Source organism: Solanum dulcamara, chromosome 8 (genome assembly GCF_947179165.1).
Source record: "Solanum dulcamara chromosome 8, daSolDulc1.2, whole genome shotgun sequence".
In the NCBI taxonomy this organism is placed as follows: domain Eukaryota; kingdom Viridiplantae; phylum Streptophyta; class Magnoliopsida; order Solanales; family Solanaceae; genus Solanum; species Solanum dulcamara.
In genome coordinates, this window is record NC_077244.1 from 75733313 (window position 1) to 75752166 (window position 18854).

The 18854-nt window shown below is 34.6% G+C and overlaps 2 protein-coding genes across 2 annotated transcripts; one reads left to right on the forward strand and one right to left on the reverse strand.

Annotated features, from left to right (window-relative positions):
* The first annotated feature begins 784 nt into the window (after nt 1–784).
* LOC129901011 (auxin response factor 18-like) lies at nt 785–4816 on the forward strand. Its single transcript, XM_055976116.1, has 5 exons — nt 785–969; nt 1061–2108; nt 3248–4131; nt 4237–4299; nt 4434–4816. Exons 2-5 carry the CDS (start codon nt 1068–1070, stop codon nt 4471–4473), a joined length of 2028 nt encoding a protein of 675 aa, XP_055832091.1. The 5' UTR covers nt 785–969; nt 1061–1067; the 3' UTR covers nt 4474–4816.
* A 3667-nt stretch (nt 4817–8483) lies between these two features.
* Nucleotides 8484–18298, reverse strand: LOC129901010 (uncharacterized). Its single transcript, XM_055976115.1, has 19 exons — nt 18002–18298; nt 17360–17463; nt 17099–17185; nt 16910–16985; nt 16748–16822; nt 16589–16642; nt 14685–14744; nt 14428–14538; nt 13679–13773; nt 13311–13516; nt 12961–13058; nt 12494–12597; nt 12204–12369; nt 11894–12016; nt 11106–11188; nt 10182–10323; nt 9959–9988; nt 9733–9794; nt 8484–9606 (listed from the first exon to the last, which is right to left on the reverse strand). Exons 1-19 carry the CDS (start codon nt 18035–18037, stop codon nt 8778–8780), a joined length of 2541 nt encoding a protein of 846 aa, XP_055832090.1. The 5' UTR covers nt 18038–18298; the 3' UTR covers nt 8484–8777.
* Nucleotides 18299–18854: the final 556 nt, after the last annotated feature.

An 18854-nucleotide genomic window follows, 5' to 3' on the forward strand; every position in this document is an offset into this window, starting at 1 on the left:
GACTTCTATTTGATTTTCACTTTAAGTCACTAATATGCTTGAGTTGCCCCTGGTGATTCTAGTAAATCAATTCTTAGTGTCAATATCTTCAAATTATCTTATTTACATATTTAAACCGGAAGAGGTAGAATGTAAATTTTATAATAGATTTTTAAAATATAAAGAAAAGAAAAAATGAAAAATCATTTAGTAGTAAGTATAACATGTAATTATCTCCTCCTTTGAGAGTATAGCTATGGTAAAATTTCTTCCCTCAATTACATCTATTTTTACGTTGACCAAGTAATTACTTATCATATAAACAGTCCAAAATTACGTAATTACAACAATTACATCTTAAATTTAATTACAAAAATATCCTTCCAAGGGGCTTTAACTATTCCTTCATCTTAAAAAGAAGCCAATTTAAATTAATAAGTTAAGAAAAGCTTGATTTGATTTGGTAAATCTATTAGCCAGGTTAAAAAACTAAAAATTTCAATTCCCAATGTATCAATGTTTTGTGTGATCATATATTTTTATACTTTTGTAGTTCACTAATACTTTTTACTTTTGGCTCGACATGTTTCTCAATATATTTAATTAATCAATCCTAATTATTCTTAGATAATATATCCTACGTTCTAGAAGAAGAAAAAAAATCCGTTGACATTTCCATAGTTTATTTATTTTTACTATGATAAATAAATCTTACTGTTGTAACTTGTGTGCGGTAAAAAAGAGGTTACCCATTATCTCGCAGTGTCAAATATCTCCTGCCCTTAATACGATACATGTTTAACAGTTGAGTTTGTGTCTGTTGTCTTCCCCTTTCTCCCATTTCTTTTTCAGATCCGGAGAGCTACTTCGACGGCGCCGGTATAGTGATATCATAAAAAATGCGTTTAAGTAAGGAGTTTATTTCTGAAATCATAATCATGTAGGACTCCTTTAAGCTATTTGTTTTTGGTATTGTGATTTGATTGAAAGGTAATTGTTGCACTACTGTTTGTGTAATTTATCTTATTTTGCTTGAATTTGTTCCTGATATAATTTGTTTGGTATTGCAAAATTTGTTCAGTTGTACAATGGAGGGAGTGGAAGACAAGTGTTTGGACTCTCATCTTTGGCATGCCTGTGCTGGAAGCATGGTGCAAATTCCTCCGGTGAACTCTAAGGTCTTCTATTTCCCACAAGGCCATGCTGAGCATACATGTACAGATGTTGATTTCACTCTACTGCCGAGAATTCCTGCGATGATTCTATGTAGGGTTGATGCTGTAAAGTTCTTAGCTGACCCTGAAACTGATGAGATTTATGCCAAAATTAGGCTTATTCCGGGGGAGCATGACTCTCAAGATGACACTGTATTGGTTGAAACAACTGAAAAGCCTACTTCCTTTGCTAAGACATTGACTCAATCAGATGCAAATAATGGGGGTGGTTTTTCAGCTCCCAGGTATTGTGCAGAGACAATCTTTCCCAAGTTGGATCTCACAGCTGATCCGCCTGTCCAAACTGTGAAGGCGAAGGATGTTCACGGTGTAACCTGGAATTTTAGGCACATTTATAGGGGCACGCCAAGGAGGCATTTGTTGACAAGTGGTTGGAGTACATTTGTCAATAAGAAGAAGCTGGTTGCAGGGGACTCTGTTGTGTTTCTCAAGGCAGAAAATGGTGAACTTTGTGTTGGAATTCGCAGGGTAAAGCGGGGATCGGAAACCCAATCAGGATGGAACTCAACTGCTGGTAGGTATGGTGGATTTTTGAAGGAAGACGAGAACAGTATGATTAGAAGTTGTAGTAATGGAAAGCTGAATTCTTCTGGTGGGAGATTTAGAGATAAGGGAAAAGTGAGTCCTGATGAAGTTGTTAAGGCCTCATATCTCGCTGCTAGTGGACAGCCTTTTGAAATTGTTTACTACCCTCGTGCAAACACTCCAGAGTTTTGTGTTAGGGCATCTTCTGTACGTGCTGCAATGAGCATTCAATGGTGCTTAGGGATGAGGTTCAAAATGGCTTTTGAAACCCAGGATTCTTCTCGGATCAGTTGGTTCATGGGAAGTATATCCTCGGTTCAGGTTGCTGACCCCATCCGCTGGCCTCATTCATCATGGCGGCTTCTTCAGGTAATGCAACTACTTCGGTTTCCTGTATGTACCAATGTATACCTGCTTATCAATGTCAATTTGCCAGTATTCTGATATGATTGGCCACAGTCTCTCTTGCTGATAGTTGACTAGTAGCTAGTGGATATCCTTCACTATTGTTTTAGCCTATTTTTAATTTTGCTTTTCACGTACTCGTCCCAACTGATTCTGTTTCTGCTTCTAACTTGTTTGATTAAGAAAAAAGAACCCTCTATTTGAGTTTGATAATTGAGCTTGAACTTCATATGCACTTGGCTAATATGATTGTCGATTCATGAATCTTGTTAAAATACCACTTGAACATAAAAGAACTAACTTGCATCTGGTGTTTACCAATAAATGCATATATTTGTCACTTAATCCTGCCCAATGTGTGAATTTAACCCTCTATGGTACTTAACATAGTTTAGTGTAAACACCAAGTATGGGTAAGTATGTTCCAGCTTGGACTTCCTCCAAGATCAAGTGCTGCAAGGTATTACCTGTTGGTTGCTTTCCTTGTGATTTTAACACTTTAAGCAGGCAATAATGACTGAGTAATCAGTAGTACCATTTCTTTTGCGTATTCTGTTAGCTTAGATACTTGGTAAACAATAAGTGAGAGGAAAATACGATGGTCTATTTTTCAAGTCTCTCGCTCTTGTGTGCATGTATTAAATATTTACTTTCATCAATGATGTATTCCAAAAAAGCAAACAAACTGATTTATATAGGGTAGGGTTAAGGGGATCAAATCCTTTTTTTCATACTATGTTGCCTTTCAACTTAGTATAGATAGACATATTGTGTTACTCACATTCATTTGCTTTTAATTTGTTTCCTATTTAGCAATGGGATATGCGAATAATGGTTGTGAAACCAATACTAATATTGATCTTTATGATGTGCAGTACTATTAAAGTGGGGACTGATCAGTATTATTAATGTTCCCTGCTAGGTGTGAGAATTTACTTCTATGCTTATCATATTCTATTGGAACAATTTTAGATGTGCCAAATTATTTTTGTAATTGCATAGACTGTTTTTGCTACTGTGATGTAATCAAACTTTGAAATGCTAAATCCAGTTCAGTGTCGTCGTAGTTTGGTTTATAAACTTCTCCCTGTGATATACTGCAGGTGACATGGGATGAACCAGATTTGCTGCAGAATGTAAAATATGTAAACCCATGGCTTGTTGAATTGGTCTCTAATATGCCCGTCATTAACTTGTCAAACTTCTCACCACCAAGGAAAAAGTTGTGTTTGCCACAAGAGTTTGCACTTGACCGCCAATTTCCATTACCTTCATTTTCGGGCAACCCCCTCAGGTCTAGCAGTCCTTTTTGTTATCCATCTGACAACATTACTGCAGGCATACAGGGAGCCAGGCATGCTCAATTTGGAGTACCTTTATCGGATCTCCACCTTAGCAAAAAGTTACAGTTGGGTGTGCTACCACCACCCGCTTCCCAACCAGTTGATACTGATTCTGAAATTCCTAATAGCATAAGTAAGGTCCAAAAAGAGAGCAATGAAAATATATCTTGCTTGCTTACCATGGCTACCTCTAGTCAGATGTTGGAAGAAGCTGATAATGTGAACACACCTCGGTTTTCACTCTTTGGCCAACCAATTCTCACTGAGCAGCAAATGTCAAGTATCCTCTCTACTTATGCTCGTCCACAAGTCCAAACAGAAAGAGACTCTGGTGGGGCACAATTGAAAATTAAAAGAATTTCTCGGGGCTGGGAGTGTCTTTCAGAAAGTCTATCAAGCGCTACATTTCTTTGGAATCAAGGTTATCACGTGGCTGAACTTGGCGTGAGTACTGATCACTGCAAAGTATTCCTAGATTCAGAGGACGTAGGACGTACTCTTGATCTCTCAGCTCTAGGATCATATGCAGAGCTGTATAATAGACTTGCAGACATGTTTGGGATGGAAAGATTAGATATGGTGACCCGTGTGCTCTATCTAGATGCAACAGGTGCATCTAGACAAATTGGAGATGAACCATTCAGGTGCATTTATTACTTCCAGTACTTCCTATTCTTGAATTCATTCATGTCAAGATATTTTTCTAGTAAAAAGTTCTTATCAATGTTCTCCTCCGATTTCTAATGCAGTGACTTCATCAAGACTGCAAAAAGACTGACAATTCTGAAGAAATCTGGCAACAGTGCTACAAGGTAACTGTTAGTAATTGAATACTTCCTTTTGCAACTGTTGTCTTTGTATGAAAGGTTTGTAGATAATTTCGAGAATAATTGCCTTTAGGAATCGGCACATTGGTGATTAATGCTTAAAATCTCTTGTATTTCAGGAAATGGCTCACTGACCTGCCAATCCTCAACGTTGTCTAGATTCTTCAAACCAGGCAGGATGGATTCCTTAGCATTTTCGCACAAAATTAGCTTTTATTATCTACGTGAAATAAGTATGTATCTACCTCTGGTTGTTCCTAAAAAATCATAGACTGCTTTATGTAGTTTGAAAGGACACTACTAGGAGGAACATGGATATGTTTTGAGGATGTTTCAGTTGTCTTAATGTTGAAAATAATGTGGAGGTTCTGTTTACCACATTTTGCTAAGCTGTAACCACATGTTAGTGGTGGTATTTTTTTTATCTAAAAGACAACTTTCTTCATGTGTGAACTGTTATATGTATTTCTTCCATATCAATACTATTGACTACTTCTGCTTACGAAGTTTAAATTAGAATAGAGACACTAGGATTCTGTATTTTCCGTTTTTGTTGAGAGTACTTCCATATGTTCTGTTTGAAATTCAGCTCTTTGTCTCTCCGTTTCATTAAAAAAACAGATGGCTTAACGATAGTTATGCGGATATTATTGAAAATGAAACAGATCCCGATGAAGAAACAACAGAAAGGTGGGGACAGGCTTTGGTTTCGTCGCATCAGTTCAAGTACTTTATATATTTAGCAAGCAACCTTAATAATGACGATTGAAGGTGCACACGTGAGGGTTGGGGAAACAAAGCATCGCCAACCAATTAAATAGGTTAGTAGTTAAGCAAAAAAAAATATTTTGCTCACTACGCTATCGCTATACTTCATTTGAAAAAGATCAAACGCATATCAAATTTATTATATGTAACCTAACTTTATACATTAATACTAATTCCTTGCCATGACTCACAAAGATGAATTAAATGCAAAAATAAAAGCTGATTTGAGAGCGCCATTAGAGAAAATTTGGCTAATAACCCATAAATAGCTTGTTAGTACTCTATTAATTTATCCTCTGAAAATATAGCTCCTCGTGCAGTCTTAATAATTAAGTTTATGAACTAATGCATCATTTATTGGTCTAATAATTTGAATGCCATAAGCTTGAACATGATGTTGTCGACTCAGCATAGGAGCCACTTGTTTTATAGAAATGAAACAACGTCCTTTCCCCAAATAAATAAACATTGTAAACAAATACATCAGCAGACTAACTGAAAAATGATTATAACTATTCTCTTCGTTCCAAAATATTTATCACATTTTTTTTCTTGATAGTTAAATCGTTTGAATTTTGATTATTATTATTATTATTATTGATATATAAGAGTTGTAATTTATAGTATTTTTTGTATAGTTTTTAAATATTTAAAACTTTAATTTTAAAAATATTGAATCAATTCAATTAAATTTAGATACAAAAAATTAGTCCAATTAACTTCAAGAATCAAAAAGTGACTAATATTTTATAACAGAACTACTAATAGGACTTACTAAGAGGGTGTTTGAATTAGCTTAAAAGTTTGGTCAAATCAAATTTTAAGTAATTTTCAGCCCTTAAGAGTGTTTGGATATTTTAAAAACAACTTTAAAAAAAAGTTAAAAGTAGGGATACCTACTTTTCATTTTTTAACTTGAAAGTTAGTGAAGTTTGACTTTTAAAAGCTACTATTTTAAGCTAAATCAAACATGCCCTAAGTTAATTCATAAAAAGGCTACTTGTATGATTACAACAACAACAATATAGTTAGTTTAATTTTATAAATGAAATATGAAAAGGTTAAAATATACTTAGATCTTACTCTTATTTCGTAGAGTAGAACTATGTATGATTATTTCTTTAAAATAAATAGCTAATATTAGGGGCAAACTTGGGTCAATGGATTGGGAACAGAAGACCATGATTCAAGGCAACAATTTTGATCATCCCAAGATTTAAATTTATTTTTTGGGAGGTTTTTAATGAGATCCTACAAACACGTTGAATGATCAAAACCCCTCATGTAGTCATGTTATGCTTTAATTTTGTTTCATCAAATTCACCTCACAAACAACAACATTGTCTTTCCAAAACTATGACTTATTTTGCGAGTTTGTCGTTCAATCAAAAGTTATACATATTTTGTCTCCTAATCCACATGAGGGCCAAGTTGTTATAAGAAACATTTGTTTGAATATGCAAAAACAATTCATTATTTCTAGAGGAAAATTCTTGTTCCAAAATTTTAAATCAAATTACGTCAAATATTACGTGTGTTTTCGGTGGGAAATTAAAAATTGTCTTACGAAATATATTTTAGAAAAATAAATGGACTTGACTCTAATTAATGTTTAACATACTTAATTAGGTTCAATTATGCGTGTAAATCAGTAATTATTATATGTATTTACTAGTAATATACTTCCTCCGTTTTTATTTACTTGTCAAATATTTTTTAATTTGATTTCTCTTCTTACTTGTCAATTTTGACAAATCAAGAAAAGACAATTTTTTATTTTTATTATACTCTCAATTTATTAACACTGAGTTAATATTTTTTAAAAATATATTGAGTAAATATATTTAAAATTCTATCAATTAATATAAATAAAATAATAAATTTATTATATTAATTATTATTTTCTTAATAGATGTGTGAAGTTAAAATTTAATAACTAAAAAAACATTAGTAATTTTTTTGAATTCAAAATAGTTTTAGTTAGAGTCCTTATCTACAAATTTTGTAAGTTAACACAGAGGGACCACTAAACGACATAGATTTGGTGACAATTCAATTCGTGTGGTGGACCCCACTTCCTATTTTGGGGCATAAACGGCCAAGCGATTAGACGTGTACGTCTCTTATTATGATAAAGTTGAACCGATTTCTCCCGAGATATTGTGCTCTCTACTCGCGAGATAAACGTGTGTCTCTCTTCACACACAGAATGGTAAAATTCTTGTATTTTTACCATGATTACTCGTGACTGGTAAATTACTTTATTATTCTTAAAAGTTAACTATATGGACAACTTTTAGTAGTATGCATATTAGCTTTAAAATCTCATGGAGGTTCCACTACTGACGTGTATGATAAAAGGAAGAATCATATTTATCTGTTTAATCTATTTGTAAACAAACACAAAAAAAAAAATTAAAAATAGAATAAACCCATTATCATGCGTTTAAATATTTATTTGAAACACATTATAATTTGAGTATTTAAATAAAATTAACTGATAATTTAAGGGATTGTAAATATATTCCATCAAAGAAAAGTGTTACTGCCCCGTCAATATGAGCAAGCTTCGTTTTAGCATCCTTTTTTTAAAAAAAAAAAAAAACTTTCTCACTAATTTTCTTGTTAGAGATGTAAGAACAATATTATACAAATTTTAATTAAGATAACTAGTTCTATTTTATATATAACAGCATCTAAACGGTTATAAAATCGATAATAATAGTATCAGTTTAAAAATTAAATATCACGTTAACTATTAAATTCAAATAGTTTAGTAAATGTGAATTCTTGAGTATTGAAATGAACAACTTGTATCTTTTCAATTTTATTTGATCGTACTTGAATAAACACGATTTAGATTATTCATTTAGCTCAATTGAGGACCAAAGGATACTAATTTAATTTTAATCCCATTAAGAAAAGTTATGCAATTTGTATGTGTAGGGAATTATACAAAGGAATATACATCAGCAAATGCCAACCAGTGCACTTTTTTAGTAAATGCAAATTCTTGAGTACTGAAAATTACCCTATAAAGAATTATACTAATATACAGCTTCAAATGCGAGCCTTTAGACGACGCAATTATATAAAAATTGACTTGATTTGAAGTATGCAAGGGAACACAAGATTTCTAACTTCAAATCAAAAATTAGTTCCACAACTTGTTGAAAGTAAATATTACATTTCCTGAAACCACAGAATTAACTACAGTTGAATTCCCCATTTGGACCTTGTCATCCTACTAATATTTAACACAATTGCTAGAACTATAAATGATTCTCGCATGTTAAATATATTCAATCGAATATAGAACTATTTCTTATCATGGAACAGAAAAAAGCAGAAAAGATGGTCGTTTTAATCAGCATCCCACAAATGTGCCTTAACCTAGATAGTTAGTGAAGAAAAAGTGTTATTGATTATTGAAATAACTCCAGAATCCATACAAGACTTCAAAACTAGAATGAATATGCGATATTGAGGATTGAGAAACCAAAACTTTCACAAATGAAAAAGGAAACCTGGACAGAGTGTAACAATAAATAATCAGTAACAACCAATATGTTATCCTTTTGTTGGACCCAGTTGAAACACAAAGTACACTGTACAACTGTATAGTCTCAACCCAAACTGAAAATGAGTATCCTGCGCATCACTTCTGTTCGATGAAGATCAACTGAATTCCCCAGTTACTCCAGTACTGTGACTTCTTGGTCAACTCTCCAATAGTTTGCATCATTGAATTCTTTCACTCCTGACCCGCCGTCATCTGTATTATCCTTTTCTGGAATCTTAGGAACTAAGCTCCTTTTCAACGGAGCCGCTTCCCCAACAATGCCCTCCTTAAGAGCATGTTCCATTGCCTTTTCAGTACCCTCTAATTCCACACCAACAAATTCAACATCCTCTTCAAACAAAGAAGGCACAGCAGCTGCTGCTTTCTGACTAGAATCAGATCCAGATGAACTTTTGTTAGAATCAGGAGATGTAGATACGCCATTTGGAATAGACTCTACACCACTACAAGAAGTGGAACTAATCAACGGAGTTACTGCCTCCCCTGAATTTGTGAGATTTCCGCTACAGTCACCATTATCTTCAAAGGGATTCACGGATCCACCAACTGGGCCATTCCCCCATGCAACCCATTCAGGTATAGGCCTGTCTCCAAAAGGGTAATCATTGTCTGACTTCTCAAAATGGAAGAAACCCCCATCACCTGACACACCTTCTTTCTCTTTTTGTTGATTGAAGTCTCCACCATTAGCAGAATTGGCTCCACCAAATCCATTAAAGGCATCTGAACTAGAACTGGGCATTACATCAGAAGAACTTTTTCTCTCAGCCAATTCATCCTGCTCTCCAACTACCACATCATCATCACTATTGCTATTACCACCATTTGTTGCTCCATTAAGGTTAATCTCTTCCATCACTTCAGTAGGTGAGGTGCTCTTGGGATCATCTCCAGTTCTATCATCTCGAAAAGCAAACCAATCTGAATTTGTGAATAAATTGCTGCAAAAAGTTTTTTTTTTAAAAAAAACAAAAAACTGTCACACAAGATAAGAGGTCCAGATAATACCAGATGCCAAGAAACTGACAGATTATAATAACTTGGTGGCCAGGACAGCTAGAACTCACCTCCCTTGGTCATCTCCCAACCTCAGGACAACTTCAGCAGACTCATCATCAAAGTATACATCCTACAGTGGCATGAATGTAACATTGTGATGAACACTAAGGCATATGATACCGAAAAATAGGTAAGTGAATATCACACAAGTCCGTCTTCAGTGCACCGTGTTTTTTAACTACTCCATTTCATATCAAAAAGGAAGACAAGTTAACCTGAGAAAAACATTATTACCTCATCATCTCGATCAAGAGCTCCGTGACCCTGTTAAAATGCAAGAAAAAAAAAGGAAGGAATCAAAAGCCAGACTAAAATTAAATCCCAATCCACAGCCCAAAAGCTGTTTTGGGGTTGCAGAGCACTTGTCCCTGAGATCATGGATTCCTTTCGCTCTCCTCTACCTACAGACAACACCCTCCCCCAACCCTCAAACTAGAAGGTATGAGATATAACTTACCTCTTCGGCACCATTATTATCATATATGGTGTACTGGAATGCCTGGCTCAGATTATTTGCTAAAGCTGCTACATCATAATCTCTGTTATGAACATCTTCCTCGTCACTGTCTCTTGTCCTATCTAGCAATGCAGTTGGTCGGCTGCTTATACACAAAAAGGAAGTTTATTATGAATATATTCCAACTAGAAGATGAAAATCCATATATGCCATACAAACTAGAGCATTTATGCTATTAAGGATTCACACAGCCAACTCCAGCTAACTTGGGATTGAAGTGTAGTTATCGTACTTGCTGCCGGAACTAAGGAGGACTATGAGAGGAGGTGAGAAAACATAAGCTCATCTTACAATCACTTTTTAAGTATATTTCCGAAGGTGTGCTTCACTACTTGATTTTAAGAAATTCAGTTGAAACCCATCTAATCCATTTTGTAAGACATCTAGGAAGTACTACGTCTTATCAAAGGACAATTCATATCAGCTTGAGACCAACAAAGCACATCTTAAAACCCTTAATTCAACCTTAACCCAGCCATTTCTTATCTGTCCTATTTTTTAATTCCCTCCTAATATTTGAAATTTCAAACGTTGAACTAGAAAATACTACAAAGAGAGTGCTTGTTACACACCAACTGTATGTCTATTGTCCAAAGAAAATTAATATGGGAGAACTTTTTGAAGTAGCTGCTTACTTTAAAGATCTTTGTTCTTACATACCCTGAACATCTCTTCGTTTATTCTTCTAAATTAAGTTTTTCCTCCTCTAAGAGGCAGTGATAACATTTATGAAAATATGCCAGGAAAGTTTCCCAAGTGATTGCTTCATCCAAACAAAATTTCTCTTACGGTCTACCTCATATTACAGAATTCAAAATGTAACATTACAAAAAGTTCAAGTTAATCAAAAGAGGCAAAGCATACCCACAAGCCCATCGATAGACATTTTCAAGTGTATTACGCTCCTGTAAGACAGTAGAGTGCCAATCACTCCATTCCATATTTTTCTGGAGTAAAGAGAACCCATTAGCAGAAGCAGGGTGAAACTTGTGCACAAAATCATAATTGAAGGGAATACTATGTAAAACCATCTTGGACCAACCCCAGCTACACAATTATAATCAAAAGCCAACAATAGCGACAAAAATTGAAAAAAGTAATGATGTGTAAGCACAAGTGAGGTCTGGGGAGGGTGGTGTGTACGCAGCCTTAAGGGTGGATTTTAGTTTAACAAAAAGAATATCAACTCTTGAAGGAAAAGAAATGCTTAATAAAACCATAGGAAACAGCCTCTCTACCTCTAAGGTAGGGGTAAGGTCTGCGTATACTCTACCCTCCCCTGACCCCACCTTGTGGGATTATACTGGGTATGTTGTTGTTGTTGCTGCTTAATAGAACCATATTTATAATCATAAATAGTAAAAATCCATGGAAACTGCATCCTCCCCAAGAACGCAGATACAAGCCAAGTTTCAATCTTGTATAAAATATTCTACTTGGGGGCATAGAGTGGGTAGGTAATTGTATCTTTAGAATTATTTGTCTGCACCCATCATGTAGCTGCTCTCTTGAGAAAAGAACTGCTTAGATACAGATAGTAAGTTCTAACAGTTAAAGCTTCAGAACCTTTTGGCAATTAGATTTAGAAATCTTCCGTATCGAACTTCCATGAAACATATAACAAATTTTAAAGCTATCACAGTAGCACCCACCTCTAGATGTCCTCGAATGCGATTGTCATTGCTTCCCAATTGAACAAGTTTGTTAGCAATCCGTGTTAGATGCCCTATGTTACCCAGTCGAGGTGCTTGTTTACCAGTAGCAGGAAAAGTGGGCTGCATCAATTGAAAAGCACAATAAAACATTTTAAATTATTAATTGCAACGAGAATACAAGGTTACTACTGAATATATTCATAGTCGATAGAAAAGTAGAGACAACTATAAAAGAACAAGGGCACATAAATTTGCAAGACCTATAAACATCAAAGAGAAGGAAATCAGTTACTTCACTAAAATCAACCTGACTTTCACTGCCAGAAACTGTGGGCTGTTTATCCGTTTGAAAAAAATTTCCAAGCAAATTACACTCTTCAAAAAGATGATCGACGAGGACACTGTTTCTGCTTTCCAAGCATGAGTTTATTATACTCTCTACGTGATGATGCAACGCATTGTTAAATGGGTACCTAAATAGAAATTATCCAACTTGTTAGAACATCAAACAAGAAACAAGTAAGAAAGTGAACAATACAAGATCAATGACTTCTGTACACCGAGTTAGAGAGTACAGGAGCATAGGCAGAATCTTACTCAAAAAAGAGATCCAGGACTCTCTCAATTGTCCCAGAGCTGATCAATGCATCCTCTGCTACTTCATTGCCAGTTTTTAGTAGCACAGAAATGAATTCCACAATCTAGAATAAAGAAGTAAACTGGTCTAAGATACAAAAGAGGAGAAGAATCAGCTAAGATTATCAACCCAATAAACAGTCTTAGTGAATGCAGCCAGGCATGTAATTTCATGTCAGTACTCTTTCCTAAGCTACTAGCCAAAGATTAGTAGTTGGAAAATACATGACAACAAATCCACCAAGTTTAACAAGTGGACTTTACAACTGCTTGCAACACAAAAGAACAATTGATCCTTGAAAACTATTAAACGAACACCACAACAATGGAACTTCTAGCTTGTCATATCCTTCTCAGGGATTGCTATAAAATTGGATATGGATAAAGAAACGATTAACTCTTTTACTCTATGATGCAAATAAGCAAACCTTTAACCGATGTTTCCCTAGAGGCGGCCTGAGTTCACCATATGTTGTAGGCAGAATCTTGTCATCAGATGATATATTCAACAGCTTTAGCAAGTTGCCTGTGTCAAATATGACATATGTATTAAAACTTCCATAATGAGAGCCGGGACAGAAAAATCATCAGCAAAAATCACTAATATTAGCATTATGTTTCTTGTGTGGCCTGATATCTGATGGCTCTATGTGTTCGTACTTTCTTATTACCCACACTTTCTACACAATTATTATATGATTTCCAAAGGGTAGAAAGACATTTGAACAAGTATGCAGCAATTCAAATATGTGTACATATTTCCAAACAGGTAAGTTACCGAGATTCGGCAGCATTGCACTTATAGTCTCAGGATCGATACGCACAGATGACTCATAAACATGCTGGCAGTGGTAAGAATACATCATGGGAGATGGAATTGATCTTTTAGGATCCAGCAAAGATATGCATACAGATAATGAATGGACAAGGGCGGACTTTGAGTGTGAATCTTCAAGGGCATGACTGAATATCCTTGCTACAAAACTACACCCAAAGAAAGTTGTAGAACTTAATCAGTTATAAATTACTTCGTACAAGTACAGATGATATTTCATTCTCAGTAGAAATAAAAATGGTAAATTTACTATCAGCAGAAGTATATAAAAACTAACTTTTAAGGGAAATATCAAGAAAATTCCCACAAACCTTGGGCTAGATAGCTTAGTAGCAAGAGGAGATGGTGCGTTTAGGGTTATTGTACATAGAGTCTCTGCTGCATTAGCATGTACTTCTGGAGAACTCTGGAGAATAGAACACAACATCAAAAATGTTCTAAGCTAAGTGTGCCAGAAGCAACTCAGTAGAAGACTAGATCGTTCAATTGCATTCAGCAATCCTGACATCAGGACTGTGATCCACAAACATTAAGAAAAGATGGCAGAAATAAAGCCAGTTCAAATGATCTACAGTGTAGCTTAAACGAACATGCAACTAAAATTGAGAGGATTTGGTGTCTGAATTAAGTGCTTCAGGTATAGGTAATTCCTATCAACTATAGTAGTATGTCCTATCTCCTTAAATCGGACAGAATTTCGTGTAACTTAGCGCCTTAAAAGGAGGAAATTCCTATCAACTATATTAGCACATCACAGCTCCTGTTGCTCCCAAGTCAAGGAAGTCATTTCACGCTTTGTTTACTGTTCAGTAAGCAACAAACCAGCATTTAAACCAGTAAACCAAGCGGTAATAGATCACCAGTAAAGGAACTGCCAACAAATAACATAGCCAGGGAGACAACAAATGATAAAATACAATGACAGAATCAAGTCAGAAAAAACATACATACTTAATGCACCACCACATGCCCAATATATAGATCATCTATATATTTTTTATCGTAGTATGTTATATATCACTAGAATCAAAGCAAAAAACATTATCTATTTTGGACTTACAGAGGGGCTCAATTTATCCACAATCATTTCTAATAAATTGCTGTCAGCCAGCCATTGCATGACATCCTTAGTGTTGGGGTAGATATCAGCGCCTACAAGTCGCACCAAAACCTATAAGAAAAATCTCATCAGAGAAAAAGGTTTTTTTCTCGCTAAGTAATTCTCAATCTATTTATATAGAAGTATACATTCAAATAATGAAAGCATAAATAAAAAAGATAGTGGTCAATGGTAAAATGGAAAACCAGGCTACAAACCTCCATTATGGATGTAATACCAATCAAATCCACCATCTGGCGGAAAACATCATGATGGGACTGCAACAGAAAAAAAACCATGTAAATACAGATTATTAGAGGGGTGAGGAAAAAAAAGTATAAGCACCTAGAATCTATGTGTCATAAAGCTGTGCTCTACATAAAATCAACTTCATTTCTATGTCAGGATTCTACAAACTTTGATATGGTCTCCAAGGTAACTCCCATAATCAAGATGCTAGAAGCAAAATTTCTTCCAAGAGAGGCTCCATATATAGTTGCAACATATATAGTTAAGCAAACATTGAAGTCACGACATTTCTAGCTACATCAGCGACTTACCATGTATAAGAAATAGGAGGAGGACTTAGATATGATCTCCTATGTATCAACCCCTCCCACTAATAAGGATGCTTAATGCTAAAGCAACCATTCTTCCAAAGGGGGAAAAGCAGCCTTTTATCTTCACTAGTTTAAGCGAGTTTAAACTCATGACCCTCCTAGCTCCACCAGCCATTTATCATTTCTACAAAGGTGTACAAGAACATAAAACAAAATATACTACAACTTTATCTCTCCAAGAGGTTCCGCCAGAAAATTACAGCAATGAAAAGTTCGACAATTTCTTAACTCTTATTATTAAACAATTCGGGCTATAGAACCTACTTAGGATGACCAAAAAAATAAGACTACAAAGTACTTGGAAGCTACTAACAAGTAAAACATAGATCAAGTTGACAATGTGGAGAAAACTACTAAAAGCAAAGCAACAACAACATACTCAGTGTAATCCCACTTGTGGGTTCTGGGGAACTTAGAAGTAGAGATTTTCATTATTTATCTTTTCAACCTACAAGTTTTCTGATAGGCTATGTATAGTGAAAAGGGGAGAGAGAGAGCATAAAAGTAGGTGCCAAAAGAGAAGGCAGCAAAATGAGAAAGAGCAATGGAGAAATAATTGGATGTTCTAGAAAGAATTAAGGAATAACTGGAATAACTGGATGTTCTAGAAAGAATTAAGGATCTCTAGCAGCACATGTGGGATGGTCTGCAAGAATGTAGAAGAACTTAAAAGTAATGCCAAAAGTCTTTCTTCTTTTGTGAGCGAAAAAACATAGAACCATACAGAAGATGAGGAAGACTAAAAAGTCACAGAATTTGTATAAGATGGTTTTCCACTGCCAAAAACAAAAATTTTCAGACCCAATATTGTCCAAAAATAACAGGGTAGTTCAACAAGAATGAGAACAATAACTATAATACATCTTCGAGAACAAATGACATGAAAAAAGAAGTGCTTATATCAATGCCAACCGATAATTACTATCGAAAAGCAAAAGAACAGAAGAATGAGATTATGTTTACAAGTTAACATCACGCTATGAAGCTAACCTTTATCATCAGGAAGAAAATGTCTCCTAGACAGTCAGGTTGTGTTTGACCATAAGATCCATGTAGATGTGACAAGTAAACCAATCCCCCAGCCTTCTTTTCAAAATGCCGCCTAACTATATAATCTTCATCTTTATGTGATAGAAATAGAACTACCTCATCACATCATACTAGTCAAACTTCTTTAGCTTTTTTCCTACTACACGCATAATCTTCACTTGGCAAACAATATCTTCTTTTGTTTCTTAGCAGAAAAAATCAATCAACACAAAGTTAGTTTTTCCTATATCAATCCTCTGTATTCCAATACTACTTTGTATATTAAAGAAAGATTAGTCACTCTCTAAATCTCAACTTATCCTTCTACTAGCACATATCTCTTTAACCAGACAATAAAAATACCTTAGCAAGCACATCTCGCATTTGCGTAGGAAAAAAGAAGCAAAAAATGATAACTACAAATATAAATTGCCTGTACAAAGTACCAATTACATAGAATTTATCAGGCCAACCTGGACATAATTCATAAGGGGAATAGTCTTCCGCAACATGAGGCACACCACAACCTGCGTGCATCAAAACCATGTAAAGTATCAGTCAAATAAAATTTCAACAACAAAGCACAAAGGAATTTTTTCATACACGGCGGATGTGGATGAATCAAAGTATACCTTACTAAAATACCCAGCAAGCAATGCACAATGAGGACGGTCGGTCTCCAAGAATGAAAAGAGCAAATCCATTAGCTGCACCACAATAAAAAATGACCAAAATTATCAGAGCACAACAACTGCATTTTTTGTGCATAAAATTACATCTTGTGAATACAGTACCCCTTCATCGTCCACTAAAGTCTTAAGGATGACATCAATTTCACAAGTGAATATCTCACATGCGATGAAAGGAAACCTACAGCATGAAACAGCAATCAGAAGTACTGCCAGATTTTCAAATATTGGATGTAGGTGTACATTTAATAAATAATGGCATGATAATTGAAGCTTGGTTATGTCATAACTTACTTAAACTTCCATTTGCTATCGGCATCCTCGGAAGGCACTTCAACAATGTATCGCAGCAACTGCTCAACCTGAGCTCTATCTCTCAAACTGAAATCACAAAATTATAGTCTCTCAATGAACTTTGAAATTATTAATGGAACTAATCCTTGGTTAGGATATTAATTACTTCCCTGGAAACAGTATGTCAATTAATTATCAAACTGAAACTATCAACAGCACTGCAGATTTAAAATAATAAGCTAATGGTGGGAGAAAGTTTACTAATTTATCAGGCGGCTATTCAAAGCTTTGCATTCTTGGATTAGCTCTTCTTCATCAAGAAGCTCTTCCAATGTGAAGTTTTCCTTGTCTAACACTTCTTCAACCTAACATACACGGCAAATATATGTTAACAATTAGCACATCAAGTTTGAACGAAAATCAAAGCTCAGAGCCACGAAATAAAGATTGCACTTTTTTTCAATCAGTAAATGTAATGAATAAATATTGCAGTTAATTTAACAACTATACTGCACAAAAGAAGAACAGACATTTTGCTTTACAAAAATATCACCACTCCAATCATATTAGAAGTTACAGAAAGGGAAAACAAATTACTCAACCAAGCTAAGTGAAGCTACAGTAATTAAATATAACAAGCAATACAAAACTGAGCACAAATTACAGTACAGCACAATTTTTTACACCAAATTTCTCCCACTCATAAATAAGCACGAAAGTTAAACTCTAACACAAGTAACAAACTCTGCACACGAATCCAAAACTAATTCTGAAAAAAAGCTATTGAATCCAACACTGATTAAAATGCTTTTAAAATCAAATCTCCAGAAGCAAAATTGTGCGTATAACTGAAATACAACAAGTAAAGCATTAGAGTTAGATAAATCGATATCCACCACATACTGGGGAACAGGAAAGATGTGTGAGCTTCCAAAACATATTGAACGAAAAACAGATCTGTAAGCCCTAAACTGAATCGAAAGGGAAGGTTTTGGAGCAAAAATAGTGAGAGCAGTCAGCAAAAACCCTGGCTTTTGAAGATCAAAAGATAGAGATATTATAGCCGTGAAGATCGAGAGAAGAGATAGAGAGAGCTGTAAGAGAGAAAGAGAGGGAAGAGGAGCTGCAGGGGAGAAACCAGGGTAATGATGTTATTGTTTGATGGAGAATTGGAGGGCGGAAAATTCGAAAGTTATAAATTGGAGGGGTCGAAATTCACTAAACTCGAAATATAAAATAAAATAGCTACATGCACTATGTTCTTGAGAGTTTTTTTTCTACCAATCTAATGTTAGACATCCTAAACTAATTTATCAATATCGTCGAAATTCATTGTATATATAATATATACAATTAATGGAAATATACTATATTCTCGCCAAGTATGTTTTCATATTTTAGTGAATGAAATGTGTCGATTTAGAAGATAAGGGTACCTTTTGGACATATTTATGTAGTTAGTTGTACCTATATATAAAATCATTTTTTAAAATAAATCCTTAGTTTTACATTGTGTTTGTTTGAATTTCTTCTCATTCAATTCAAAAAAAAAAAAAAGTTACTTTCGACTAAAGTTTTTAGATAAAATAAATATAAGCAGGTTTTTGATTTTACAAAAAAAAAATTGCCTAAACGATAACTTGAATAATAAGAAGGTTTTCTTTAAATCTTAAACTTTAAAATTCATTAATATGGAAAAATCATCAAATTGACAATTTTTTGATGTTGAAAAATAGAGGGCATATAATATTCACCC

Coding starts and splice junctions, on each gene's coding strand:
- LOC129901011 (XM_055976116.1), top strand. CDS start 1,068: ATGGAGGGAGTGGAAGACAAGTGTTTGGACTCTCATCTTTGGCATGCC. Junction 2,109..3,247: donor CATCATGGCGGCTTCTTCAG/GTAATGCAACTA, acceptor GATATACTGCAG/GTGACATGGGATGAACCAGA. Junction 4,300..4,433: donor TCTGGCAACAGTGCTACAAG/GTAACTGTTAGT, acceptor CTTGTATTTCAG/GAAATGGCTCACTGACCTGC.
- LOC129901010 (XM_055976115.1), bottom strand. CDS start 18,037: ATGTTTTGGAAGCTCACACATCTTTCCTGTTCCCCA. Junction 12,370..12,493: donor GTCCTGGATCTCTTTTTTGA/GTAAGATTCTGC, acceptor ATTTCTATTTAG/GTACCCATTTAACAATGCGT. Junction 9,795..9,958: donor CTCTTGATCGAGATGATGAG/GTAATAATGTTT, acceptor ATGCCACTGTAG/GATGTATACTTTGATGATGA.